At 35.7% G+C, this 27,245-nt stretch overlaps 1 protein-coding gene across 1 annotated transcript in view; it reads left to right on the top strand.

Moving 5' to 3' along the window:
- Window positions 1–2,295: 2,295 nt before the first annotated feature.
- LOC18604822 (U5 small nuclear ribonucleoprotein helicase) overlaps window positions 2,296–27,245 on the top strand; it is a 38,947-nt gene continuing 13,997 nt past the window's right edge. Inside the window, exons 1-35 of the mRNA XM_018117714.2 lie at window positions 2,296–2,500; window positions 3,308–3,366; window positions 3,479–3,647; window positions 4,138–4,591; window positions 4,673–4,738; window positions 5,493–5,597; window positions 5,680–5,982; window positions 7,103–7,219; window positions 7,315–7,374; window positions 7,526–7,597; window positions 7,679–7,795; window positions 7,886–8,047; window positions 13,605–13,670; window positions 13,788–13,940; window positions 14,024–14,107; window positions 15,138–15,212; window positions 15,299–15,430; window positions 15,521–15,586; window positions 16,532–16,597; window positions 16,685–16,807; window positions 17,145–17,294; window positions 17,837–18,049; window positions 18,372–18,527; window positions 18,619–18,843; window positions 18,927–19,028; window positions 19,127–19,207; window positions 19,325–19,405; window positions 19,891–20,094; window positions 20,206–20,322; window positions 20,439–20,561; window positions 21,080–21,169; window positions 22,035–22,160; window positions 22,277–22,339; window positions 23,451–23,539; window positions 24,296–24,386. Of these exons, the coding sequence (XP_017973203.2) occupies window positions 2,391–2,500; window positions 3,308–3,366; window positions 3,479–3,647; window positions 4,138–4,591; window positions 4,673–4,738; window positions 5,493–5,597; window positions 5,680–5,982; window positions 7,103–7,219; window positions 7,315–7,374; window positions 7,526–7,597; window positions 7,679–7,795; window positions 7,886–8,047; window positions 13,605–13,670; window positions 13,788–13,940; window positions 14,024–14,107; window positions 15,138–15,212; window positions 15,299–15,430; window positions 15,521–15,586; window positions 16,532–16,597; window positions 16,685–16,807; window positions 17,145–17,294; window positions 17,837–18,049; window positions 18,372–18,527; window positions 18,619–18,843; window positions 18,927–19,028; window positions 19,127–19,207; window positions 19,325–19,405; window positions 19,891–20,094; window positions 20,206–20,322; window positions 20,439–20,561; window positions 21,080–21,169; window positions 22,035–22,160; window positions 22,277–22,339; window positions 23,451–23,539; window positions 24,296–24,386 (4,470 nt within the window). The 5' untranslated portion in view covers window positions 2,296–2,390. The remainder of the gene's footprint in view (window positions 2,501–3,307; window positions 3,367–3,478; window positions 3,648–4,137; window positions 4,592–4,672; window positions 4,739–5,492; window positions 5,598–5,679; window positions 5,983–7,102; window positions 7,220–7,314; window positions 7,375–7,525; window positions 7,598–7,678; window positions 7,796–7,885; window positions 8,048–13,604; window positions 13,671–13,787; window positions 13,941–14,023; window positions 14,108–15,137; window positions 15,213–15,298; window positions 15,431–15,520; window positions 15,587–16,531; window positions 16,598–16,684; window positions 16,808–17,144; window positions 17,295–17,836; window positions 18,050–18,371; window positions 18,528–18,618; window positions 18,844–18,926; window positions 19,029–19,126; window positions 19,208–19,324; window positions 19,406–19,890; window positions 20,095–20,205; window positions 20,323–20,438; window positions 20,562–21,079; window positions 21,170–22,034; window positions 22,161–22,276; window positions 22,340–23,450; window positions 23,540–24,295; window positions 24,387–27,245) is intronic.

The following is a 27,245-nucleotide window of genomic DNA, read 5'->3' as shown; positions in this document are numbered from 1 at the left end:
TATTAATTTAACACATGTCATCCCTTTACTTACCTTTGAGGACTTTCAAACTGTTTTTTCTAGAGATTGCATCTCGAAGAATTCTAGAGTTTGCAGCTGAACCTTCCCATCCAGGTAAGATATATATGAACTGCATATCTTGTGAACATACCCCTAAAACATTTGTGGCAATCTCATTCTTCCTTATTGTGTGTCTAGGCTTATTATTTTCTAAGGCATTGACTTTAACATATGTCTTATATAAAGCACCTAAACAATTCTATTGCTTCCAATAAAATGGTGACACAAACATATATCTTATTAGATTCAAACATATAAAAATTTTATATGTAAATTATAAAGAGAAACCAATTAAGTTTACCTTGAACCATTTCCATCATAGGTCAGTTAAATTCTCGATTTTAGGCTCCGGATTCTTCAATAGCATTGCTTGTAACCTCAATACAGAATTTAAAACCACCCTAACTTGCCTACTTATTGTCTCACCACTTCTAACAAGCTCTCTCTTCATTATTCTATTCTTTGCTTGATGAGCAATGAGGTACAAAAAGATTGCAACCATTTCCTTAGCATTCATGTGTGTTGTTGGTTTAAGCATACCAATGGTTTCAAGCAAATTGCATAGTTTATAGAAGGCATTCCTATCCATTCGGATATGTTCAACGCATGTTATATCAGAATTAAAGACCATTCTTATAAAGTTCAATTACCTTATAATATGCCTCTCATAACTAGTACCATTATATGACCTCTTACTCTTTTTTTCCTTTAAGTGCACGTAACAATATTCATTAAGCAAAATAGTAATCAACACTACTATTGTATATAATTGTAACACCAATGCAATAGTAGACGCTATCATTGCAATTTGCCGTTTAGAATATCTACTCATTGTCTGAATTATAATATAGAAAGATAACATGTAAAAAATAGTAATACAATCCACTTTACACATATAGCAATGTTCGAATTAATACATTATAGAATAAAACAATAAAGTAAAAGTACATACCCTAATAAATGGTAATTAACAACAACTAGCTGAAACAAAATTGTATGTAGCATTTAATCCATATTTGTAAAGACAAGAGAAAAAAAAAATGCATGAATTCAACTTGAAACACTATATAAACACTACCCTAAACACCCTAAACACTATATGAAACACTATATAAACACAATATAAACACTATGAAACACATGTATTGTAAAAATACAATGTATTGTATCATATACTTTGAAACACAACCTAAACACTATCCTAAGCACCCTATAAACACTACCCTAAACACTATATAAACTTAAACCAACCATCTTACATAAGTCACAAAACTATTATCCACCCTAAACTATTATTTTAAATCCAATAGGAAAACACAATTCTCCCTCTTCCTTTGACCCTTTCTTTCCCTTCTTGACTAAAAACACTAAACCCTTCTACTTTAGCTATCTCCACAATGTTATTATTATACATATTTTTCTAGGCGAAAATATGAAGCAACAGGCAAAATGTAGGAACAAAATCAGTACTTTCCCTTTGCTAAAAATACCTTAAAAATCTAGGTTAAGACCCTAACCCTTGCACCAAATATGAAGCAGCAGAGGAGCCCAACCCCTAATAGCTATACAAAATCAGCGCTTTACACAAGTGTTTCATTTGCATTAACCCTAAACCCATAGAGAAAATACACCCTAAAATCACAAAGAATACTATGAACTCTTAAAACTTAATTTATTCAAGCTAAAAAAGCCCTAAAATACCAAAAAAAATTTGAATGCTTGAGAGGTATACATTGCAATCTTTTCTATACATACCTAAGTAGAAGAAGGAAGACGGCTTTGGGAAGGTGAGAAGAAGATGAAATGTGTGGGTGAGAAGGAAGAAGAGAAGAGCAAAAAATTAGGGACTGTTAGGGTACGATGGGAAAAAAAAAGAGTTTTTACTTTCCTTTTGCTGAGAGAAAGTAACTTACCCTTGATGAGTTGAGAGAATGAGATTCCTTTAGTTGAAGACAATGACTTTTTCTGCAATAAGATACCACTTGTATTTTTTTAATTAAACAATATAATGCGATTACACTATTTTAAAATACAAAGAATATACCTTACTTTCCTTCAACTAACCGGACCCTTACATCTTTATATGACTAGAAGAAAAATCCATAGGACCAAAACCCGACCCACAAAGCCCAAACACATCGAAACAGAGCAATACAAAACCCGGTTCAATTTTTCTTTTGTTCTTTGTAACTTTCGATCACCAATAGCGACTGCCCCGAAAGCTATATATATAACGAGACGCATAGTCTTCCATTGATAAAGTTTGCAGTGCAGTCTAGGGTTTTCCAAGATACGGATGCTTTTGGTAACTGTGACCGTGGAAAAGAAAAATGTTGGTTCAGCTCCCTCGGTTGACAAATTCTTTGAGGGAACCCTTCGACATCGACCAAGCTTATCTCCAGCGCAAGATTTTCCTTCAAAGCCGCAACAAAGCTACCAAGTAAAAGCAAAACTTCCTATCTTAATTTACTCTTTTTTTTTGTTTTTTAATGCTTTCTTTATTTGCTTAAAACAGAGGAAAAGTGGACTGTTTAGGATTCGCTGTTTGGTTTGTTAAAGTGCATTGGGTAGAAAAATGCTATTATTGAAGTAGAACTTTTAAAATTTCTGGTCGATTGAAATTATGTGAAATTAAGTGAGAAATGCTACTATTTGGTTGTTGCTGTTGTTACTTTTTTTCTTCTGCCTGCCATAGAGAACAAAAGTGCTTCGAATGCCACAGTAAATGTCGTTTTGGAAGAGTTAGAAAAAGATGAATAAATGGACTTTTATATAGTAATACACTGTTGTTAGATTTGGTTTTGCGTTTTATATATTTATTCATTTTTAATCAATTACTATGATTTTACATTTTGCTTTTACTCTTCAGCAACATTTTAGGAAGTAATAGGGCAAGTAGCAAAAGCAACATTCAGATGAAGCCTAAGAGTATCTTCTGTCTATAATAAAATTTAAGTTCTATCAACTTATCATTGTAGAAATTTTCAGAGGCCTTTTAGCTTTTAACTTCAGAAAAATCATTTTTAGCTCTTACATAAGTTAAAAACTGCTTTTTTGTAATCCCAGTTTGACCCAGCCTAAGCTTGTTGGAATAGAGAAGCTGCTGACCAAAAAGACCTTATAAATTTATTTGCTTTATTTTAGTTTGGTGTTAGTTTATTGATAAGAAGTTTTACTCTTCATTCTTTAATTTAATTTTCAGTGCAAATTATATGAACCTTGTTTTTTTAATTGTGTAATTTACTAGTGGAAACCAACTTGATGAGTCAGATCTTGCAAGGAAGATAGTTCATCAATGGGAAGAAGGTATGTGCCATGATGTTTTATTGAACGCAGAATTTTAATGTGCATGCGGAGTTTTCTCTATCAGATAGGGTTTAACATGATGTTTATTTTGTTGATGGGACTTATAAAGCAGCTTCAGTAGAAGTGAGACAACTATACAAACAGTTTATTGGGGCAGTGGTTGAGCTGATTGATGGAGAGTTGCTGCCTGAAGGGTTCCGTGAGGTTGCATTGACTGCTTACCGTATTTTTAGTGGGACAGTGGAAGGTGATGAAGTTGCTAAAAATATAAATGAGAAGAAGTAAGGCTTTAATTTCTGATTGCTTGATCCCATCTTTATTGATGGAGGTCGAAATTAGCATAAGTAGGGAACCTTTGCCAACATTTCTAATTTTTTATGCTTCATTTTGCTTAGAATAGGATCCTAATGTGGATAATCTAACATATTAAGTTTGGACATGTGATGAAAGAACTGGACAATTGGTAGCCCAAGCCTAAATAAAAACCATTAACAAGTACTAAAGAGAAACTTCAGAGTTGTTTTGAGATGGATTTCATTTTGTTCATTTCAAGATTTATAATGACAAAGGTTTTTATGGTCCCATTGTTAGTTCTAATTTTCCTAAGGATCAAAGTAAGTCGTAGTGGATTAAATTGGTTGTTGGAAGGAGATGAGTCAACATTGCATTTTAACGTACCCCATTGGACTCTGATACCTGCATTAGATATATGGTAAGATATTAATCTAAAATTTCAGAGTTGTGATTTCAGTCAATGACATCAAAATGCAGGGTAGAATTGCAGAAAGTTATTGGTCATGGAGTTTCATATGCTAATGTGCAGAAAGTGGCCTGTTTGGCACAAAAGCTTTCTCAGTCTCAACCAAGAGACAGCGGCGACACGCTTGTTTTTGAGAAGCATGTAAATGGAAGTGACGATGGTTCAGAATTTGGAGCTGACCTCATCTTTAAAGCACCAGCCCGGTTTCTGGTGGATGTTTCTTTGGAGGATGTGGAGTTACTGGGTGAGGAAAACACTGCACCTTCTTCTGCATTTGTTGAAGGATGCTATGATAAAAATGGCACTATTAATTATCACAATGCTGCTGATAGTGTAAACTTCAATTTGAGTTGGTTAAGAGATTCCTGTGAACGGATAGTCAGAGGGAGTACTTCACAACTTTCACGAGATGACCTGGCAATGGCTATCTGTCGAGTACTTGATTCAGACAAACCTGGTGAAGAGGTATGGATTGGCAATGATTCTTCTTTAAGCATATCTGTGTTTCTTTTGCATGTTTTGCATAACATTAAAAGTATTTTGTAGATAGCTGGTGACTTATTGGACCTTGTCGGGGATAGTGCATTTGAAACTGTTCAAGACCTTATATTGGTAAGACATCAATTTTATTTCCAGTGTTTTATCTTTTATGTTCTTGTGGAGTCAAGCTATTCTCCCCACTCTCTCACAGGCTCCAAAAAGATGCTACTTTCCAATTGGCTGAAGCCTAATCTTCTTATGCCTTGATATGATTGGGCCATGCTTAAGAAGTTGCTAGTTTTATGTTTCACTGATTTTTTAAAGGTTAAAATATGATTTTAGTTCTCAAATTCACTGGAAGCTTATGTATCTACCTCTTGTATTGTCTAATCAATAATGACCTTGAAGGATAAAAATTATGAAGTTGACTAAGTTGATATTAACTGGTCAAATTACAAACTTCTCTTTGTTTGTATGACTCGTTATTATCATTTTTTTTCTCCCAAAAAGTTTTCCTCTCCCGTTGTTCTTGTTCATTAATTTATTTATATTTTTATGTTTCACTGAGATTTTAAACGTTAAATTATAATTTTGGTTTTTAAAATTTGCTGGAAGCTTATGTATCTACTTCTTGGATTGTCTAGTCAATAATGACCTTGAAGGATAAGTATTGTGAAATTGACTAATTGATATTAACTGGTCAAATTAGAAACTTCTCTTTGTTAGTAGGACTCTCATTATTATCATTTTTTTTCTCTCAAAAAGTTTTCCTCTCCCTTTGTGCTTTTAATTTATTCATTTATTTTTTCTGTAATGCCTAACTATTAGATACTTCAGATTCAGTCCTTTGGAGAAGTCACTTCCTGATTGTCTTTTCCTTTTTCAGCACCGAAAGGAGCTTGTTGATGCTATCCATCATGGATTATCGGTACTGAAATCTGACAAAGTGAATCCAAATTCTCGATCACGCATGCCCAGCTATGGGACTCAGGTATTGCTGGATTTTATATTAGAAAGTTGTTCATCAAAATATCAAACGACTGTTAAGAATTCATTTTTTCCTTCTTTTGTAGGTTACTGTCCAAACAGAGTCTGAGAAGCAAATTGATAAACTACGGCGCAGGGAGGAAAAGCGTCATAGACGTGGAACTGATTATGCAGCTGAGAGTGATATGTCAGCTGCAAGCTTTTCTTCTTTACTTGAAGCAAGTGAGAGGAAAAGTCCATTTGATGATTTGATTGGGTCTGGCCAAGGGCCCAATTCTCTGGCAGCAACTGCCCTTCCACAAGGGACCATGAGGAAGCATTTTAAGGGGTATGAGGAGGTCATTATTCCCCCAACACCAACTGCTCAAATGAAACCTGGGGAAAAGCTGGTACTTCACATCTATGGCCATATTATTCTTTACCATCTCTTTACCATCAATATTTTTCCTGTTGATTGGCTCAGTGTTTTCAATACAATTGTAAAACGTAGAGATTTATTCGTCAGTGAATAACATGTTCTATAAGTTTGTGTAAGAAGTACAACGGACTGGCTGATAAGCAATTATGGCAAACAATGTTACCTAAAATAATTGTTCTGTTAGTTTGTTACTATTTACCTGGAAACCATCTGTTTTGAGGATTTTTAAAATATGTAGGTAGCCTCCCTTATAACTTCTCTACTTTAATTCTTTACCATGGGCAAGGATGTCTTCTGAAATAACACCTTAGCTGTGCAAGGATGTCTACTGAAAAAACACCTTAGCTATGCAAGGATGTCTACTGAAAAAACACCTTAGCTGTGCAAGGATGTGAATTTCCTGTTTTCTACTTTATTCATGGTACATTTAACACCTTGGCTCCTCATTTCCATGTGTTTCCTCTCCTCTCTCCCCTTTGTGTCTGTGCATCTATCTATGGGCTTTCACTCATTTTGAGTGCATCTTTGAGGTTATCCTTTCTAGGACATCCCAGCCCTTATCCCAATTTCTTTTCATAACATGATGTATGAGACTGAAAAAGTCTTCTCTCAATCTGTGACATTGATTAGGAGAACCAAAGAAGGAAAAAAGAGGAATATGATATTTATGACACTAAAAAGTTTATTAATTTGTTTATAGAGGGAAGGGCTTTGAATGATTGGGTGTTACAGCTTGCCAAAGTAAGAGCAACTGTTATCGCTTGTCAGAGCTCCAAAAGATTGGGTGATACAACCTCTAGGTGCCGTTGTTTGGAGCTTTGCTTCTGCTAAAGCTGTAAAAGGGTTTACACAATTTCTTATGCTTAATTTCTGATTTATAACATCGTTTGCAAAACGAATTGCCTTAGGGCACTGCCATAACTACATGAGCTTATCTCCTCAAAAGTACTGAAGTGGTGATCAGTTGTGGTGTTAACTTTTTGAATCAATGCTGTTCACTGGTTTTATAGATGGATATTCTATTATTGCTTGCTTAGTTATACTTTTGATAGTGGCTTAGTGTATTCATTTTCTTTCTTGTATTTGGTCAGATTGAGATAAAGGAGTTGGATGACTTTGCTCAAGCTGCTTTCCGGGGGTACAAGTCTCTGAATCGTATTCAGAGTCGGATATTTCAAACTGTTTATTGCACTAATGAGAATATATTAGTAAGTCTTCTGTTCTACAGCTATAATTTAATATTAGAGACAAATTATATTTGTAAAAAGATCACTTTTCATTAATTATGTTGATGTACTTTAAGGTTTGTGCACCAACCGGAGCAGGCAAGACAAATATAGCCATGATATCTATTCTACACGAGGTATGTTCTTTAGTTAGGTCTCTATGCTCTGCTTTTTTGGGTTTTTATATTTGATAATTTGGTATAGAAATACAATTGAATCATTGTTTTTGGATGGTACTTGATGCATTTGATGCAATGCTTTGTGTTATCTGCTGGTCTTCTTTTGCAGATTGGACAGCATTTCAAGGATGGCTACTTGCATAAAGATGAATTTAAGATAGTTTATGTCGCCCCTATGAAGGTTGAACATCCCATATAATTTTCTGTCCCTTTGTCAGTAGGATTGGTTACTGATTACTTTTTTCTGGTTATGTTTTTCCAGGCACTAGCTGCTGAGGTGACTTCGGCATTTAGCCATCGCTTATCTCCATTGAATATGTGTGTGAAAGAACTTACCGGAGACATGCAACTTTCTAAGAATGAACTTGAAGAAACTCAGGTTCATTGTTATTAAATTACATATGCTTATTTTTATGGTGACAACAAACACACTGTTACCGAAGGGTTTTTTTTTGTTTTCACCAATCAGATGATAGTTACAACCCCTGAGAAATGGGATGTTATTACTCGCAAAAGTAGTGACATGTCACTCTCAATGCTGGTGAAGCTCTTGATTATTGATGAAGTGCATCTTCTGAATGATGACAGAGGTCCAGTGATAGAAGCACTAGTAGCTAGAACTCTTCGTCAGGTAAAGGACTCATCATTGTTTCTTCTGTTGAATTGGTTATATTTTCATTAATGTAGTTTGAGATCACGGGTATGGTTGCAAACTGTACCATGAAATAATAGTGCTTCCCCCGCTCTTCTCACCAAACAGATATAGGATTACTAGAGCAAGGATCTTGGCATTCAGTACTGCTGCGATTAGGATCATACTTTAGTGAGTTTGTGAAGATCAAGAATACATGGGAATATGGGATTAATACATTGAAATTACAGTCAAGTTTTATGCTAACTCAAGGCAAGTTAGCTAAGTCCAAGCTAGCTGTTTAGATGTTTTAGATGTTCTTTATTGACAAGAATCACTACTATCTGTTTTTGGTGATAAAGTTTATCAGTTCTGAAAAACAGAGAATGAAACAAAATTCTCTTTTATCGTATTGGAATAACTAGGTGCTAATTATATACAAGAAAACCTATCTAAATTAAGTCTTGGAATCTGGTAAATTACCAGAAATTAGGGAACAAGAAATCAGGAAATAATCCAGCAAAAAAAGGAAAATAGAGAAAGCAAATAATATCCCTAAACTAACTCCTACAAATCTGGAATATAGTCAATAAAAAAAATTGATAAGCTGTCAACACTTCCCCTCAAGCTGGTGAATAGATGTTGGTCATTCCCAGCTTGTCTACTATCACTTCAAAACTCGGTCTAGGCAGCCATTTTGTTAGAACATGAGCTATTTGTTGTTTGGTAGGCACATAGGTCATGCAAATTACTCCATCTTCTATTTTTTCTTTGATAAAATGTCGATTTATCACCACATGCTTTGTTCGGTCATGATGAACCGGATTATGTGCAATACTTATTGCGGCTTTATTGTCACAATATAGCTTCATAGGTCCCATACTAGACACTTTCAGTTCATCCATTAGCCTCTTTAACCAAATCAGCTCACAGGTTCCTTGTGCAAGGGCTCTAAATTCTGCTTCTGCACTGCTGCGAGCTACAACTGGTTGCTTCTTGCTTCTCCAAGTAACCAGGTTCCCCCAAACCTTTGTACAATAACCAGATGTAGACCTCCTGTCCTCAACTGAACCTGCCCAATCTGCATCAGTAAATGCCTCCACACTTCTCAGCTCATTTTTCTTGAAGAACAAGCCTTTACCGGGTATAGATTTTAGATACCGCAAGATTCGGTTGACTGCCTCAAGATGTTCTTCACTCGGAGAATGCATATACTGGCTCACTACACTTACAGCAAATGCAATATCTGGTCTTGTGTGAGATAAGTAAATCAATCTTCCCACTAGACGTTGATATCTCCCCCTATCTATTGGAATTCCACTCCTTGTTCTTCCAAGCTTCATGTTCATAACTATCGATGTTTCAGCTGGCTTGCAACCAAGCATCCCTGTCTCTTTCAAAAGATCTAATGTTATTTTCTTTGAGAGATAATAATACCTTTCTTGCTTCTTGCCACTTCCATCCCTAAGAAATATCTTAGTTGCCCAAGTCTTTGATTTCAAATTCACTCCTAAGAGTTTTCTTAAGCCTCTCCATTTCTTCTGTATCATCTCCGGTTAAAATAATATCATCCACATACACAATCAAGATAATTTTCTTTCCATCTTGTGAATGCTTGAAAAAAAGAGTATGATCATTTTGTCCCTGCTGGTAACCATACCTCTTTATAGTCTTTGCAAAACGGTCAAACCAAGCTCTCAGTGATTGTTTTAATCCATATAGTGACTTCTTCAATTTACATACTTTTCTGTTACCAATTGCCCCTTCAAAACCTGGAGGCAAATCCATGTAAACCTCCTCATCAAGCTCTCCGTTGAGAAAGGCATTTTTGACATCCATTTGATGTAGTGCCCAATCAAGATTAGCTGCTAGTGATAGTAGCACCCTTATAGTGTTTAACTTTGCAACTGGAGCAAACGTTTCTGTGTAATCCACCCCAAAAACTTGAGTGAATCCTTTGGCAACTAGACGAGCCTTGTGTCTCTCTATTTCACCATCTGACTTGTACTTAATGGTAAACACCCATTTACACCCTACAGAACTCTTACCCTCAGGTAACTCCACTACATCCCAAGTTTCATTCCTTTTTAGGGCTCTCATTTCTTCAAGTACGGCAGCCCTCCATTCTGGCTTTTCAAAAGCTTCTTGAACATTTTTTGGAATCTCATCCCTTTCAATCTTTTCTGTCAAAGCTCGGAATGCTCATGATAATTGGCTGTAAGATAAGTAATTAGAAATAGTATGTTGAGTGCATGATCTAACCCCTTTCCTGAGAGCTATTGGAATGTCCAACTCATTAGGTTGAGTCTCCACTTGAGGCAAATTAGAAGTATCACCAGCACCAATAATTTCAGTTTTTGTTTTAGCATTTACCTTTGGATTGGACTCTTGGCAACATGGTTGATGAGTGAAAGCTTGCACTTCTTGAGGCTTTTTGTTTCTTCATGAATAACACGAAGCTCTGATTGTTGTTGACTAAGCCCATTTGGATCTTCCCCTATTTCCAACCCAAAATCTGTTGATGACATAATTGGAGGATTTTTATTTCCTGGTGGTGTTTTTCAGGTAGGTCAGCAACTACAGGAAGAGGAATAAGACAATCCCAAGCTTCTCTTCTCCTAGTATCTCCCCCTGAAGAGTAGGATTTGGGTAGAAAGGTTGATCTTTAAGGAAAGAGACATCTAAGGAAACAAACATTCTTTTTGTGGTTGGACAGTAGCATTTGTACCCTTTTTGACTAGGAGAATATCCAACAAAAATACATTTTATAACTTTAGGATCTAATTTTTCACGGGTAGGACTGGTATTATGTACGAAGAAAGTGCAACCAAAGACTTTTGGAGACAGAGGTGAATAATCGAGTTTGAGGGTAGGTTTCCAGTAAGATACTCAAAGGAGTTTTAAATCGGAGGACTCGGGATGGAAGTCTGTTTATTAAGTATGATGCAGTTAGGACTGCCTCACCCCAAAACTGTTTAGGAACATGAGTTTTGAACATAAGTGCACGTGCAGTCTCCAATAGATGGCGATTTTTACGTCCAGCAATACCATTTTGTTGTGGGGTTTTGATACAAGAACTTTAGTGAAAAATTCCATTTTCTGTAAAGTAATTGCCAAGAATTGAATTGAAATATCCCCGACCATTATCTGTTCGAAGAATTTGAAATGATGTATCAAATTGGTTTTGGATCATTTTATGGAATCGTTGGAAAATGGTGGCTGCATCTGATATTTCTTTGAGAAGATCAACCCAACATGCTCTTGAATGGTCATAAATAAAGGTTATGAACCATTTAGTTCCTGAAATATTATTTACCCTTGAAGGACCCCAAATATCACTATGGATCAATGAAAAAGGTTTAGATGACTTGTATGGTTAATTTGGATAAGAAGTATGGGTATGTTTGGAAAATATACAAGTTTCACAACGAAAAGAATTGATATCTTTATTCTTGAACAGAGAAGGAAACAAGTTTTTCAAATATGGAAAAGTAGGATGGCCTAACCTATTATGCCATAACATAATCTTACTGGAAATTAGAGTTAATTCACCACTTAGAGCCAGAGCTTGTTTATTCACTTGTCCATTATCCTCAAGGTAGTATAGCCCGTCACGCATCTTAGCATTGCCAATCGTCCTCCCCGATAGTAAATTTTGAAACTCACCAAATGATGGATAAAACTTAACCACACAATTCAAATCATTTGTCAATTTGCTAATAGACACTAGATTACATTTTAAATTTGGGACATGAAGTTCAGATTTTAGTGTCATATTAGCCAAATTTACAGATCCTTTTCCAGCAACAGATGATAAAGCACCATCAGCAACACGAATTTTGGAATTTCCCGAGCATGGGGCATAGGTAGAGAACGACCTGTGGCATCCAATCATATGATCTGAAGCTCCTGAATCCATAATCCAAGGGTCATTAGATTCAAAATTTGCACTCAAGGCAGAGAGATAATTACCTTTCTGGGCTATAGAACAATTTGAAGCTGGAACTTGTGCACTAGTTTGGTGTTGGGCAAGAAAGGCTTGTAGTTGTTCAAGCTGTTCCTTGCTAAAAATTGATCCTCCAGCCTTGTTTTCCTCTGCAACAGCTTGAAAACCTCTACTTTGTTCACCTTGTTTACGTGCCTTCCAATTTGCTGGGTTTCTATGTATCTTCCAGCATGTTTCTCTAGTGTGATATGGACGTTGACAATGATCACACTAGGTTTTATCATTTTTCCGATTCCCACGCTGATCACTAGAGTTGGCAGGTTCATGTTTTCTTGAAACAAGAGCAGAACTTTGGGACAAGTTATCTAAAATAATCTCTGTAGTCACTCCTAACATAACACGTTTCCCGCTTTCTTCTCTTCTCACCTCTGCAAATGCCTCTCTAATGTTTGGAAAAGGTTTTGTCTCCAAAAGTCGACCTCGTACCTCATCTAACTCCTTACTTAAACATGAAGAAAATCAAACACCCGTTCTTTTTCAAGCATTTGTTTATACTTTAAGCTGTCCTCAGGACAATGCCAATTTGTTTCATAAAACATATCCATCTCTTGTCATAACTTAGTCAAAGTATTGAAATACTCAGTCACTGAAAGATTACCTTGCTTTGTGCTTCTTAAGGCAGCTCTGACCTCAAAACATTGTGCTGAGTTTTCCAGATCTGAGTACATTTCATGTGCCATATCCCATATCTCCTTTGCTGTCTTGTAGAATAAATAAGTCCGGCCAATCTTAGGCTCCATGGAATTAATTAACCAAGCCATAACCCTGGAATTCTCTGACTCCTAAGTTGAATGACTTGCTGCTCCTTCCTTTGGTGTTACCTTTGTACCCATTAAGTAGCCGAGTTTTCCTTTGCCTCGTATTACCAGCATAACCGACTGAGACCATTCAAGGAAATTGGCTCCATTGAGTTTATGTTGGGTTATTTGGAGAGAATGGGTTTCCCCGACAGTAGAAATTACAGATGAAGACACATTTCTAGAAGGTTCAGATTACACCTCTGAGGAACCTTTTAGAGTTGTATCTGCCATGGCTGCTTTGGCCAACAATAATGGTTAGAGGAGCTGAAGCTCTGATACCATGAAAAAAAGAGAATGAAACAAAATTCTCTTTTATCGTATTGGAATAACTAAGTGCTAACTATATGCAAGAAAACCTATCTAAATTAAGTCTTGGAATCTGGTAAATTACCAGAAATTGGGGAACAAGAAATCAGGAAATAATCCAGAAAAAAAGGAAAATAGGGAAAGCAAATAATATCCCTAAACTAACTCCTACAAATCTGGAATATAGTCAATAAAATAAATTGATAAGCTGTCAACAAGTTTTCTTTTAATGAATTTAAATTAGCTTTTTGTTTCTTTTTAGTTTTTTGAATGATAATTTTATTCATCTTCATCTGAGGGTGCTTTAAAAAATGAATTTATTGTTGGTTTTTGCTCCAGCTCTGATCAAGGTGTTTTGTAGTGGCATCATCACTTTGGGTTATACCAATGTTAAGTCTATATTGTTCTATTATCTTTATTTTATGTTTTTTCCTTTTGGTGGCAGGTGGAGTCAACACAGACAATGATACGAATTGTGGGCCTTTCAGCTACTCTACCTAATTACTTAGAGGTTCTTTTAACCATATATTGATAGTTGGGACTTAATATTCACTCTTAAATGGTGGAATTTTGATGTCTCTACTTCTGATTTTTTAGTATGGTTAATGTCTTTCATATAAATGTCCAGGTTGCACAGTTCCTTAGAGTGAATCCAGAGACAGGCCTTTTTTACTTTGATTCTAGTTACCGTCCAGTTCCTCTTTCACAACAATATATTGGAATTAGTGAGCAGAACTTTGTTGCTCGCAATGAATTGTTGAATGAAATATGCTATAAGAAGGTCTCTGTTTCCTAGTAGGCTCTCATTCTTATAACTCAAGTCTTGAGTGAGAGTTTAGTAAATTGATTATACTTTACTGCCAGGTTGTTGATTCCTTAAGGCAAGGTCATCAGGCAATGGTGTTTGTTCATTCACGGAAGGATACTGCAAAAACAGCTGAGAAATTGGTATACCTTTTTTTTTCTGTCTGTGTTTATCGTGGCTGAGTGGTCTGGCTTTTGAAGTTTTTCTTTTGGTTTGTTTCTCTGCATACATGTGCTTTCATGTGTTCGTGTTGTAGAATGACTTCCAAAGCTGTTTAAAGCAAAAGATATTTAAGGAATAGGTATGATCCTGGGAAGCGGGAATCCATTTACCAGGAGAATGAGAATCTGTTATCATTTACCACAAAATCAAATCAATCAACATGACTAAGCCACTCTGTTTTATAGAATATATCTAGGATAACTTGGGTGGAAATTGATGAACAACTAGGGTTGAGCCCAGTACTTCAAATTGATCTGTCTGTATCTGAGTAGTGTACTTATTATATTCCAGGAAAATGGATGGGGGGAGAGTTATGAGTCTTTTTGTATGTAGGTGTGTGTGTTTGAGAGAGGGGGAGTATGTGCTGAAAAATTGTTGTATGATAAATGTATGTTAGGAGAAGGAAAAAATAGGGAGAACATATTTGAATGGGAAACTAGGGAAAAACAAGATGAAGAAAGAATTGGTCTTGGGCAGGCACTTCTGAAAAGATATCTTAGTTCTCTTCTTGCTTTGGTGGAAATGGACTCATAGAAACATTTTTCTAAGGATATGATGCCTAGCTGTGAGAACAACAGAGGCTGCACTTAAGGGTTTTTATTTTCCGATCAAGAATCTATTGCCAAAGAAGAATAAAAGTACATTAAAGGAATTGTTTTATATTTTGGTCACAGTCAAAGATATTATGAAATGATCAAATGTACAACAAAATATCTTATTTTGCAACATAAAGATATGATAATTAGGCACTATTAAATCTCACAACTGATTTAACTAGATAAATGGCTAGACTGCATCTTCCAAGCATATGCATGTTATAAACACATGAATTACTGCATTGGCTGGCACATGCTTGCAAAAACATATATAGGAGCCTTTTACTCTTCTTCTTTTTAATACTTTATCAGTGCTATATTTGTTTTAACCTTTAGAACACTGCATTATGAGCAGGTTGAGCTTGCTCGAAAGTATGAAGATCTTGAGCTTTTCAAGAATGATGCCCATCCCCAGTTTTCCTTACTCAAGGTGAGGAATGGAGAGCCCTCTTTGTTTTCTTCACCTATGTCATTTTGTGATGCTTATTAAATGGACTTCTGTCTCCTGCATTTCAGAAGGAAGTTGTTAAGTCAAGAAACAAAGATCTTGTCCAGCTTTTTGAATTCGGGGTTGGTGTCCATCATGCTGGCATGTTACGTGCTGATAGAGGGCTTACTGAGAGGCTTTTTTCTGATGGAATCTTGAAGGTAAAGCTGATTCAACTTTCTGTTCAAGGTTGGTCCTTATGAATTTCATCTCACCCAGTTTTCATTGAATTCTGTTATTTTCCTATTTAGGTACTTGTTTGCACAGCTACTTTGGCCTGGGGTGTTAATCTGCCTGCTCATACAGTTGTCATCAAGGTTTGTGAATAGCTGCATAAACACATCATTCATTTTTCTTTACATGCCAAAACTTTAGTTGTTGCATATTATCATTTCAAGTTACATATATTAACGTTTCTGATGTCCCCAGTGAAGACAAAGTGGAGTATGATTTTACTAGGAGTAGGACATTTTGTCCATTGAAGGTTGTGTCCCCCTTCTTTTGAAGTTTGTGATGCTATTCAAACATATTCTAGACATTGATCTTGTTGTGGAAATTAAATATCAATATCATGGGTCACAGCCCTTTTGCTTCTTTAACAGTTATCCCATTTAAGATGTCAGGTTATTTTGGTTTGTATGCTGACACTAAAAGAGTTGCTTTTTTGCAAGCTTCCGCTGAAAATTGAAAGCTAGCCTAATATTTCCTCTAAGTCAGCTATATTATGCTTTTCAAAGAAAAAAAAGAGTCAGCTATACTATGCTTTTCACAGAAAAAAAAGAGTCAGCTATATTATCTTGACTTTGACAACCATTCCTCTGGAACCCGTTCACCAGGGCCTTTCTTCCAGGAGGGTCAATCGCTATTCTCTATTAAGCAGATGGCGATAATAAATAGATCGTGTTAATGGGAAACAATTATAGTAGTGTTGATTTAATAATCACTTATGTGCACACATTTGTTTGCAGCTTGCTTTGAAGATAAGGAGACCTCATTTTGTTTTAATTATTCTTCCAAAATTGCCTTTGCACGGTAGAGTAGAGAGACAGGTGGATGTGTTTGATGCTACAGTATTACAGAAATTATATTGGAAAATTTGATCTTTCGACTTTTTGATAACGAAACTTATTTTAGATTGTCCAAGAAAGGAGTATAAACACTAAATTGGGATGGCAGGAGTACATATAATATAATGAGGCAGATACACTTCTTGCTATATTTTCTTCATCTTCTAATTTTGTTTGTCTGGTATCATCTTCCAGGGCACTCAATTATATGATCCAAAGGCTGGTGGGTGGCGAGACCTAGGCATGCTAGATGTTATGCAGGCAAACCCTGTTTCCTCGAAGACATGAAATTAAAATGGGCTAATACTATTTTTGATTTCTGATGGTCTCATGATGTTTCTGTTTTAGATATTTGGAAGGGCAGGTCGACCGCAGTTTGACAAAAGTGGTGAGGGCATCATAATTACATCTCATGACAAACTAGCCTACTATCTCCGATTACTGACAAGTCAGCTCCCTATCGAAAGTCAGGTATTTATATGTACTATGATGAACTTGAGGATTTATGAGAAAATGAACATGAGGATTTTAAAACAGTTTATTTGATGCATATGTACTCCTTCCCTTCTTAATGTCAAAACACAGTCCCACTCCCTTACTTCAAAGAAGAGCATAAAATTTGGATGAGGTCATTGATGTGCATGTATAGTGATTATAAAAAATGGTCAATCTGATAGAATATTTGCATGTGCTTGTAAACTGGTGTTGAATAAGCAATTATTACACCAATAAGTTGATCTACAAAATTTGAGAATGTATTTCTAATACTCAGTTTTCTGTCTGTTTTTAATAAATCTTTTGATTGCAGTTTATTAGCTCGTTGAAAGATAACTTAAATGCAGAGGTGGCATTGGGTACTGTAACTAATGTTAAGGAGGCTTGCGCATGGCTTGGGTACACCTATCTATTTATCAGGATGAGGTTGAATCCCCTGGCATATGGCATTGGATGGGATGAGGTACCTAATAGTTTTATTAATTATATTTTGTTATTGAAATGTAACATGATTTCTGGATATGTCCTCACAAATTCAGATACGCAAATAGTAGATGTTCATATATTGTGGCTCGCCTCCCTTCACTTCATTTGATCTTCCATTTTTAATTAGTTGATGATAACTTGATGAGTATGTTTTTCTTTGGCTCCTGGGAATTTTAGATTTGAGAGGCTGATAATGAGTGCCATTTTCTTGGGGTCCTGGCTTAATGATGAGCAGGGTGTTCTCATTACTTGATGATTGGCATTTTGCTGGATACTTTCTGGGGATTTGGATTTTCAGGCTGGAGATGAATGCCTTTTTTTTTTTTTGTTTACTTTTTGGGGGGAAGGGGAAGGGTTGTTTTATGACCAGTAGGGTATTACTTTTTGCTTGACAATATAACTTAATTTCTTCTTCTGTTATGAACATGTTCTTAGATTTTTGCATGGCCTGATTCTTAGAATGCTGCTCTTGAAGAGGGTGTATGAACATTAAATCTGATGTGCTTTTATGTTTGGCAGGTTATAGCAGATCCTTCTTTGAGTTTAAAGCAAAGAGCTCTAGTGGCAGATGCAGCACGTGCACTAGACAAAGCTAAAATGATGCGTTTTGATGAGAAAAGTGGGAATTTCTATTGTACAGAGCTTGGTCGTATTGCAAGTCACTTCTACATTCAATATTCTAGTGTTGAAACTTACAATGAAATGCTGAGACGCCATATGAATGATAGTGAAGTAAATTGTTATGACCACTACACTTCGTACATGTTTCAATCAGTTTACTTGATGCATTATCCATCTCTTTTCTTTTTAGTTTAATTTTTTTATTTCTCATTTTGCCTACATTGTTATTCTATCTGAATATTCTTATAAACTATAGTAAACTAATACTGGGATTGCAGATTATCAATCTTTAGTTGCCTGCAATTGTCTGATGATAGTCAATCTTTTAATTAGGCTTCTTGCCCTGTGATGCAGTTTCTACAGTCATTTAAGACTAAGAGGCTGAATATAAACTTATTATTTTCATTGTTTTGTCACTCTGCTACTACTATAGGTAATTGAAATGGTTGCCCATTCTTCTGAATTTGAAAACATTGTTGTTCGAGAAGAGGAGCAGAATGAATTAGAGATGCTGGCACGCACGTCATGCCCATTAGAAGTTAAGGGCGGTCCTTCAAACAAACATGGAAAAATTTCAATTCTCATTCAGGTATTCACTTCTTGTTCAGCAATTAATGCTGTTGCTAAGTGAAACAAATTGTAATATATAACGATTAATGTGGTGGTTAAATACTTTGCAGCTATACATATCGCGTGGCTCCATTGATACTTTTTCATTAGTATCTGATGCTGCCTATATAAGTGCTAGTTTGGCTCGTATCATGCGTGCTTTATTTGAAATATGCTTGCGCAGAGGCTGGTGTGAGATGTCATTATTCATGTTGGAATATTGCAAGGCCGTGGATCGCCAAATTTGGCCCCATCAACATCCTCTCAGACAATTTGATAAGGATCTTTCACCAGAAGTTTGTTCTACACACTATTCTACATTGATTGCTCAAAGGACTCGTTCTAAACTTTCTCTGATGATGCATCTTTACTGGTTCAGATATTGAGGAAGCTTGAAGAACGAGGGGCTGATTTAGATCGCCTTCACGAGATGGAAGAAAAAGACATTGGCGCTCTGATTCGTTATGGACCTGGAGGAAGGGTACTTTTCTTTTAACGGCATGGGTTGTCTAAAATTTTTCATCAGAATGATAATAAAGACTCTTGCTAACCTTTTTCTTTCTCTTGGGATTATCGAAGTTGGTTAAGCAATATTTAGGATATTTCCCTTGGATCCAGTTATCAGCTACTGTTAGTCCAATAACAAGGACTGTTTTAAAGGTAATTACTGCTCTAACTATTCTTTTTTCTTTAGCATATATTCTGAAGAAAAAAGCTCTTAGATTGTAGTTTTCTATTTCAAATTAGGGGTACTTTATGAACATTATTTTTTTTCAGGTGGATTTGGTTATATCTCCTGACTTAATTTGGAAAGATCGTTTTCATGGTGCTGCACAGCGTTGGTGGATACTTGTTGAGGTGCTAACTTGCAAGTCCTTCACTTGTTTGTTAGATTTCTAGAGAAAGCAGGCATATTTGTCTGATTTCATTTCTTTCAGTTGTTAGATGATAAAGGATCATGAAATTTCTTTATTGACTACCATGAATTTCTAAGAGGTGTAAAATTAATGTACTTCAAAATTTAAGTAATTTATGACACTTCATTGTTTAGTTGCTGTTAGTTATCTGTTTCAATGCATGTGGAGATTCTATTTGACATGGCTCAATAATCTGGCTTTGCTGGCTTTCTAGGACTTAATATCAGTCGTTAACTTCATTTTAACTGCGTTGATCTCTTACCTTAGCTAACTATTGTTTTGAACTATCGGTGTGAAGTTTAGTTGCTTGTGTGCTTTGTTATTTTGTACAAGTTATGGCTTTGTTTAATTTTTCCATACTTTGATTTCCATGTTTATTGGCATTAGAGTTTTAGGACTTCTGATTTAATTGAGTACTTTGAATAGGACTCTGAGAATGACCACATCTACCACTCAGAACTTTTTACACTGACAAAGAAGATGGCTAGAGGAGAACCTCAGAAGCTTTCCTTTACTGTGCCGATATTTGAACCACACCCTCCTCAGTACTTCATTCGTGCTGTTTCTGATTCTTGGTTGTATGCGGAGGCTTTCTACACTATATCATTCCATAAGCTAGCACTGCCAGAGGTTTTTATTCATTCCTGTTAATGATATCTGAAAACTTTGATTGAGCTGTTTTCTTGTCTTGTTTATTTCTTGACAAAAGCCTGACTAATGTAAAGGGTATGCCTCATTCAGGCTCGTACCACTCATACAGAGCTTCTTGATTTAAAGCCTCTGCCTGTAACTTCACTTGGCAACAGCACTTATGAGTCCTTGTATAACTTTTCACATTTTAATCCAATACAAACGCAGGTTTGCTTCAGTCAATTTACTTTAGGTTTTGTTCATTGATGCCTTCCACTTCTAGCTTTTAACTATATTAGTCTTACTTCAAAAAATGTAATTGTTTCTTTTGCTCCAATTGTCAGATCTTTCATGTCCTGTATCACACAGATAATAATGTTCTATTAGGAGCTCCTACTGGTAGTGGGAAAACCATTTCTGCTGAACTTGCTATGCTTCGCCTCTTCAATACTCAGCCTGATATGAAGGTATGAGTGTTAATTTTTTAATGAAATAATTAAAGAGACTTGAGTATAAACCGTGATGGTAAGGACAGATAAATGTAAAAAAGAAAAGAAAAGAAAAGATAGGATGAAAATGAGGGTTTCTTGCTCTTGCTCCTGTTTCTGGCCAGCAGGCAATTTCTAGGGAAGGTAAATATTCTTGTGGTTTTATTATGATAATACCTTTCCCAATAAAGAGTAAGTTATTTACTGGATTTGAGTACAGCTGTAGCTACAATATTCTGATGTATGCAGTAGATTTGTTGCAACCAAGCTTTCAAAAAAAAAAAAAAAAAAAGATTTGTTGCAACCAACTGATATAAAGGGAACCTTCACTGCTAACAGATTATGTACTCTCTATATATGCTTAATAATAGTTGGCATAGGCCTTCTAATTGTATAATAAGACATTTTTCAGCAAGTTCAACCCTTGGTGTTTATCTCTATTTAGCTTGTCACATTTTTTAGTGCTTCATATCCTGAAGTTTGTTGACTGACTGCAGGTTATCTACATAGCACCTTTGAAGGCCATTGTACGGGAAAGGATGCACGATTGGAGGAAGCGTCTTGTCTCTCAGCTTGGGAAAGAGATGGTAATTATATTATTTTGCATATGGTTATATCCTCACATAGATACATACATTCTGCATATGCATACACATTTTCTGTCATGCAATTGAATGGATGAAACTATTTATATTGGTTAAATTCTGCAATTAGTCCCTGTACTCTACCAAAATGGTGGATGTAGTCCTTATATAATAATTTATGAAAATTGAGTCCTTGTTCTTTCTAAAATTAACAATGTTAGTTCAATATGTTAAATTTTTTTTGTTATCTATGCTGATATGGCATTTTCATCCTGATGTGGCATTAAATATTATGACTATTAATGTTGACATGGCATTTTTGATCTATTTCACAACATTCTTTTCACGGCTTTAAATTATGGATTACAAAAATTCAATTCTTCTTATCGCACAACACTCATTTCCTAAATCTTAGAAACCTATTCGTATTTTTTATCTATTTCTTTTCCAATCATATTTAAAATCATTAGCTCACATTGGATGATTTCATGTCTGTACTTATAAAATCCATGCAGTGATTGGTTATGTTATATCAACACTACTATTGCATCATTTATGGAATGCTGCATTATCATCGTCATGTCATCATGTTGAATGTCATAACAGCTTAAAAATGTCACGTTAACACATCAAAATGTCATATCTGCATAGATAACAAAAAATTTTTAACACATTGGATGGACATTGTCAATTTTAAAAAGTACAAGGATTCAATTTTTACAAATTATTGTACAGGAACTAAATCCAACACTTTGCTATAGTACAGAGACTGATTGCATGATTTGACCATTTATATTCGCATATTTTAATATACTGGTATTGATTTTTATTTTGAAAGTTACTGATGTTATCTTGCTGGTTTGTTAAGGTTGAAATGACCGGGGATTATACTCCTGATTTGATGGCCCTTTTGTCAGCTGATATAATTATATCTACTCCGGAGAAGTGGGATGGTATTAGTCGGAATTGGCATAGTCGAAGCTATGTCACAAAGGTTTCCTCATAATTTTCTCTTCTTCTTATTTTCCTTCTGAAGATAACGCAAATCTTAGCTGTACGTATGATTATGTTATGGTGTCTAGGGATTAATGTGTTATATCTGATCAATAGGTTGGTCTTATGATATTGGATGAGATTCACTTGCTGGGAGCTGATCGTGGACCTATCCTTGAGGTATTTATCCTATATGTACTGCAATATTCTGCTTAGTTGTAGTTAGATTATAATTAAATCAATATTCTCAAAACACTGAGGAAGTCTTGTTGTATCAAGCTTTATAAAAAACACAACAAAAGTTGCCAAAGAAAGTAAAAATATCTGTTCTTCGGTCATTTGACCTATGTCCATGGGAGAGATGCCATAGGGATTGACTATAAAAACATTAGGAGAATGCAGCAACTTTTGGCCTCTCAAACCCTAACCCTAAACCTAACACACCAAAAACTCTTCTAAACACTAATTTTACCAAGTATAGTAGATTGAGAAAAGTAGGTTAATTCAGTTAGTGAGCCATAGAGAGTGCTTGCTAAAATTTTCCTGCTTTTCACCAGGATTGAGAAAACAAATACAAGACATACTCCCAAAAATTACTTGATTGTCAAGTGCTCAAGCATAACAATCGTTGGAACTTTATATGTTGGACATTTAGAATCAAATGGCTAAGTTTGTGTGCTAGATGGCAGAGTGGCCCATGAAAATAACCAGACAATTTTGATAAATAGAAGGGAAGAAATTACTTGGATTCTGTTATGAAGTGGTCAAAAGGAAGAGTTTAAAAGAAAGCATCTTAAAATGTTATTGTTTTGTTTTTAGAATTGATCAACACTCTTTCCATTGTAAAGAGAGGAAGAAGCCCAAGAATAAAATGGCTTGTCCTGTAGTAAGTTGTAAACAAATTAATAACTCTCCTGATGTATATTCTGTCCATAACTTGTGTAAATGGCTTTAGATGTTGTGGGTTTCTGAACTGCATTGATTCTGAGCTGGACCTGATTATGGATATGGATTATACTGGAATTAGTACTGATGTCTTAAGTAGGCCATAGTGGCACAATGTTCACATAGCCTCTTGCACATAGTGGGAACATGCTTGGCTATCCTTGTTGAGCCCAACCTGATTAGCAGATGCGAGGTCCTCATCAGGCTCTTTAATCTGCCACTATCAATTCAAGATGTCTTTGTAAATTGTAACTATTTTCTTGTATAATTGATTGGGTACAATTCTGCAGTTAATGTCATGTGAACTTGTAGCACGTCATCTCAGTTTAGAAAATTTTGTTTCCAGGTTATTGTTTCAAGGATGAGATATATATCATCACAAACAGAGCGTGCAGTACGCTTTGTTGGCCTTTCTACAGCTTTGGCAAATGCAGGGTATGTATATCTTATGCTTCCTCTAATTAGTATATGCCCTTTCTTCATATGTTGCAACGTTGATGTATTCTTTTAAACGTAGAACTTTTAAACTGTTGAAGGCAAGCTACTTGATGCAGCAGAACCAATTTTAGCTCTTTACGCGGTCATCAGTGTTCCCATTTGGATTCAAGGATCCTTAATGAACAATTACTATTCAAGCTACATATCATTATTTTATTTCTTTTTATTGATTGGTTTTAGCCACAATGAACTTATGCATGGAGGAGCTATTGGGTGACAGTTTTGAGAAAATCTGCCTAATTAGGTTTATGGTAGTCTATGGCTTTGATAGGGGTTAGGAATAGGGTTTACGGGTCAACTAGTTTGATTCAATTATGACTTGATCACAAGAGATGCCCAGATTTGAAGGAAAAATTTTGGTGGACTTCTGATCAGCAACAAAACAAGAAATAAAGCAGGGGTTTGACTCCTGCAAAACCCTTGTGCTACCAAATGGGGATTAGAGAATTTAGGCATTCACAGTTTCAAATTTTAAGGAATGGGATGGTTAGTATGAGGTGTAACTTGTTTATTATGTGAGTAGTTGTTGTATAAGATGCCAAGATGTGTGCCCCTCAAATTTAACTATTGGTGCATCCTTAAAATTGTTAGGTTTGTTTTTTTTTCTTTTTTTTTCCCTTTCTTTTGGTGCTTTTGAGATGCATTTTTTTTCTTTATAACCTATATTTTATTATTATTATTATTTTCTTTCAGTGATTTGGCTGATTGGTTGGGTGTTGGTGAAATTGGACTCTTCAATTTTAAGCCAAGTGTGAGACCTGTACCTCTTGAAGTTCATATCCAGGCAAGTTTCATGCATTGTTTCTTAAGTTAAGTTTAGCATTTTGGTAAAATCTTCTTGTATGTATTGAAGTGCCATATATGAATGAATTTTTATGAGTGAGGATTGGAAAGAAAAAAGTTTCCTATTAATTTCTTGCTAAAACAAAATGCAAGTTTAAAGGTATTTTCCCCCGAAGTATCTAATTATGATTTTAGGTTACATCTGTAACAAAATGAGAGCATTTCCTATTATAAGCACTTCTGATAGGCATTGATACGCATGTGGCAGCATAAACATGTTGCTTGCTTTGTGTTCGAATCTTTGATGCTTTAGATGTTAAGATTTGTAAACTTCTCTTTTCATATAAAAGACAAAAGTCTATATCCACAATGTAGAGGGCTATTCTATTTATAATAGAATAGAGAACAAGAAAAGACAAACAATCCTAAACCTATGTAAGTCATAACAATATATATCATGTTTTTAACACTCCCCATCAAGCTAGAGCATAGATGTGGATCATGCCCAGCTTGTTACAAGTTTAATCAATCCTAACCTGAGAAAGGTTCTTAGTAAATGAATCTGCTAATCTCTCTCTCATACTTACATAGGAAGTAGTCTGTTGAATCTTCTCTAGTACAAAATGACAATCCACTTCAATATGTTTTGTCCTTTCTTGCACCGGATTGGAAGAAATATGCATAGCTACTTGATTATTTCCGCACAATCTTATAGGAGATGAATCTGCAAAACCAATTTCCTCCAACAAATGACGAATCCACATAAGCTCACAAGTAGTTAGTTTGTGCCATAGCGCGGTAGTCGGACTGTGCTCTAGAGCTACCTACCACATCTGGCTTCTTACTCTTCCATGATACCAAATTTCCTGCCACAAACGCACAATACCCTGTAATAGATTTCCTATCATCTAGTGATCTAATTCAGTAAAGTCATCAACTCAGCTATGTCCTTGATCTCCACATAAACCCCTTTGCCAGCTGCCCCTTTTAAATACTTTAGAACATGAACCAAAGCATCCCAATGAACAGTAGTAGGTGCTGACATGAATTGACTTAATACACTCATTAAAAAAGAAATATCAAGACAGGTCACTGTCAAATAATTCAATTTACTAACTAACCATCTATGTTTCTTAGGATCTGCAAATGCCTTCCTTTCTTCTGCTGTAAGCTTCACACTCGAGTCCATAGTAGTCTCACAAGGCTGTACTTCAAGCAATCCAACATCCTCAAGCAAATCTAGGACATACTTCCTTTGAGAGAGAAAGATACCCTTCTTGGAGCAAGTTACTTGAAATCCTTAGAAAGTATTTCTAGTAATCCAAGTCTTTTGTTTGAAGAAAAACCTTAAGATCATGAATATCCGCTTGATCACTTCTTGTAATTACAATACCATCAACATAAACAACAAGCAATATACAAGCATTGTCAGTATGTCGAAAGAACACAGCATGATCACAAGAACTCTGCAACAGTCCAAACTCCAATACCACATTACTGAACCTCCCAAACAAACTCTAGGAGACTGTTCCAACCCATACCATGATTTTTTCAACCTGCACACTTTACCAAACTCCCCATGAGCAATAAACCCAGGTGGTTGCACCATATACACCTCTTCTTGTAACTCATTGTGAAGAAATGCGTTATTCACATCCAATTGGTACAAAGGCCAATGATGAGTAGTAGCTAAAGAAAGAAATATGCGAATAGAAGTTAATTTCATCACAGGAGAGAACTTGTCTGTATAATCCACACATAGGTTTGAGCATAGCCCTTAAATACCAATCGGGCTTTCAATCTAGCAATAGCACCATTAGAGATTCATCTTTACTGTATACACCCACTTACACCTAATAGCTTGTTTACTTGATGGAAGACATACTAAATCCCAAGTACCATGAGTCTCAAGAGCTGACATTTCCTCTTCCATAGCAGCCCACTAGCCATTGTGAGATAATGCCTTCATAAGAGTCTTTGAATGTGAAACAGAATCAAGAGAAGCAACAAAGGAATGAGAAGAACGAGATAGATTTTCATAGGACATAAAAGAAGAGATGGAATGGGTGCAATGACGTTTACCTTTTTGAAGAGCAATAGGGAGATCAAGATCATAATCTAATGACATAGAAATGGGTAATGGAAGTGAATCGGACAATATATACGGGCTGAGGAACTATTGCATCAATGCCATGACAACGGGTGTTTACCTATGTGATAAGAGGTCTAGATGAAACAGATGGAGTATCAAGACCAGGAGTACTCACTTTATAAATGAAGAAATCATCTACTGACTCGGTCTTAGAAACAGAGGAAGGAGGACCGTCAAAGTAAGGATTGTACTCAAAGAATGTGATATCACAAGAAACGAGATACTTGCTTAACTCTAGTGAGTAGCATCGATAACCTTTCTGTGTACGTGAGTAACCTAAGAAGATACACTTTAATGAACAAGTATCTAACTTAGTAACATGGGGTCGCATATCCTGAACAAAACAGGTACAATCAAATACTTTGGGAAGTACAGGAAATAAGGACTGGTCTAGAGATGATATAATATGGTGCTTGGCCTTGAAAACTAGAGGAGGGCATGTGGTTAATAAGTAAAGCAGTTGTATGGACAGCATTGGACCAAAAAACTTTAGGAACCCTCATCTGAAACATTAATGGTGCGTTTGGTAGCTATTTCCCCTTTATTCCCATGCAAATCCTATTCCCTTGTTTGGTTGTCAAATAGAATGAGGAATAGGAATTCCTCGGGAATAGCAATTCTGTCAACTTGGGTTTAAGTCTGGAATGAGTAACACCCGTGCTCCCCTTGGTTTTATCTATTCCCTGACCCATGGAATAGGTTTGAAAT

This window comes from Theobroma cacao, chromosome 3, assembly GCF_053813885.1.
Source record: "Theobroma cacao isolate CCN51 chromosome 3, ASM5381388v1, whole genome shotgun sequence".
Classification (NCBI taxonomy): domain Eukaryota; kingdom Viridiplantae; phylum Streptophyta; class Magnoliopsida; order Malvales; family Malvaceae; genus Theobroma; species Theobroma cacao.
The sequence above is the reverse complement of the archived record's forward strand: the minus strand, read 5'-3'. Positions and strand labels throughout refer to the sequence as shown.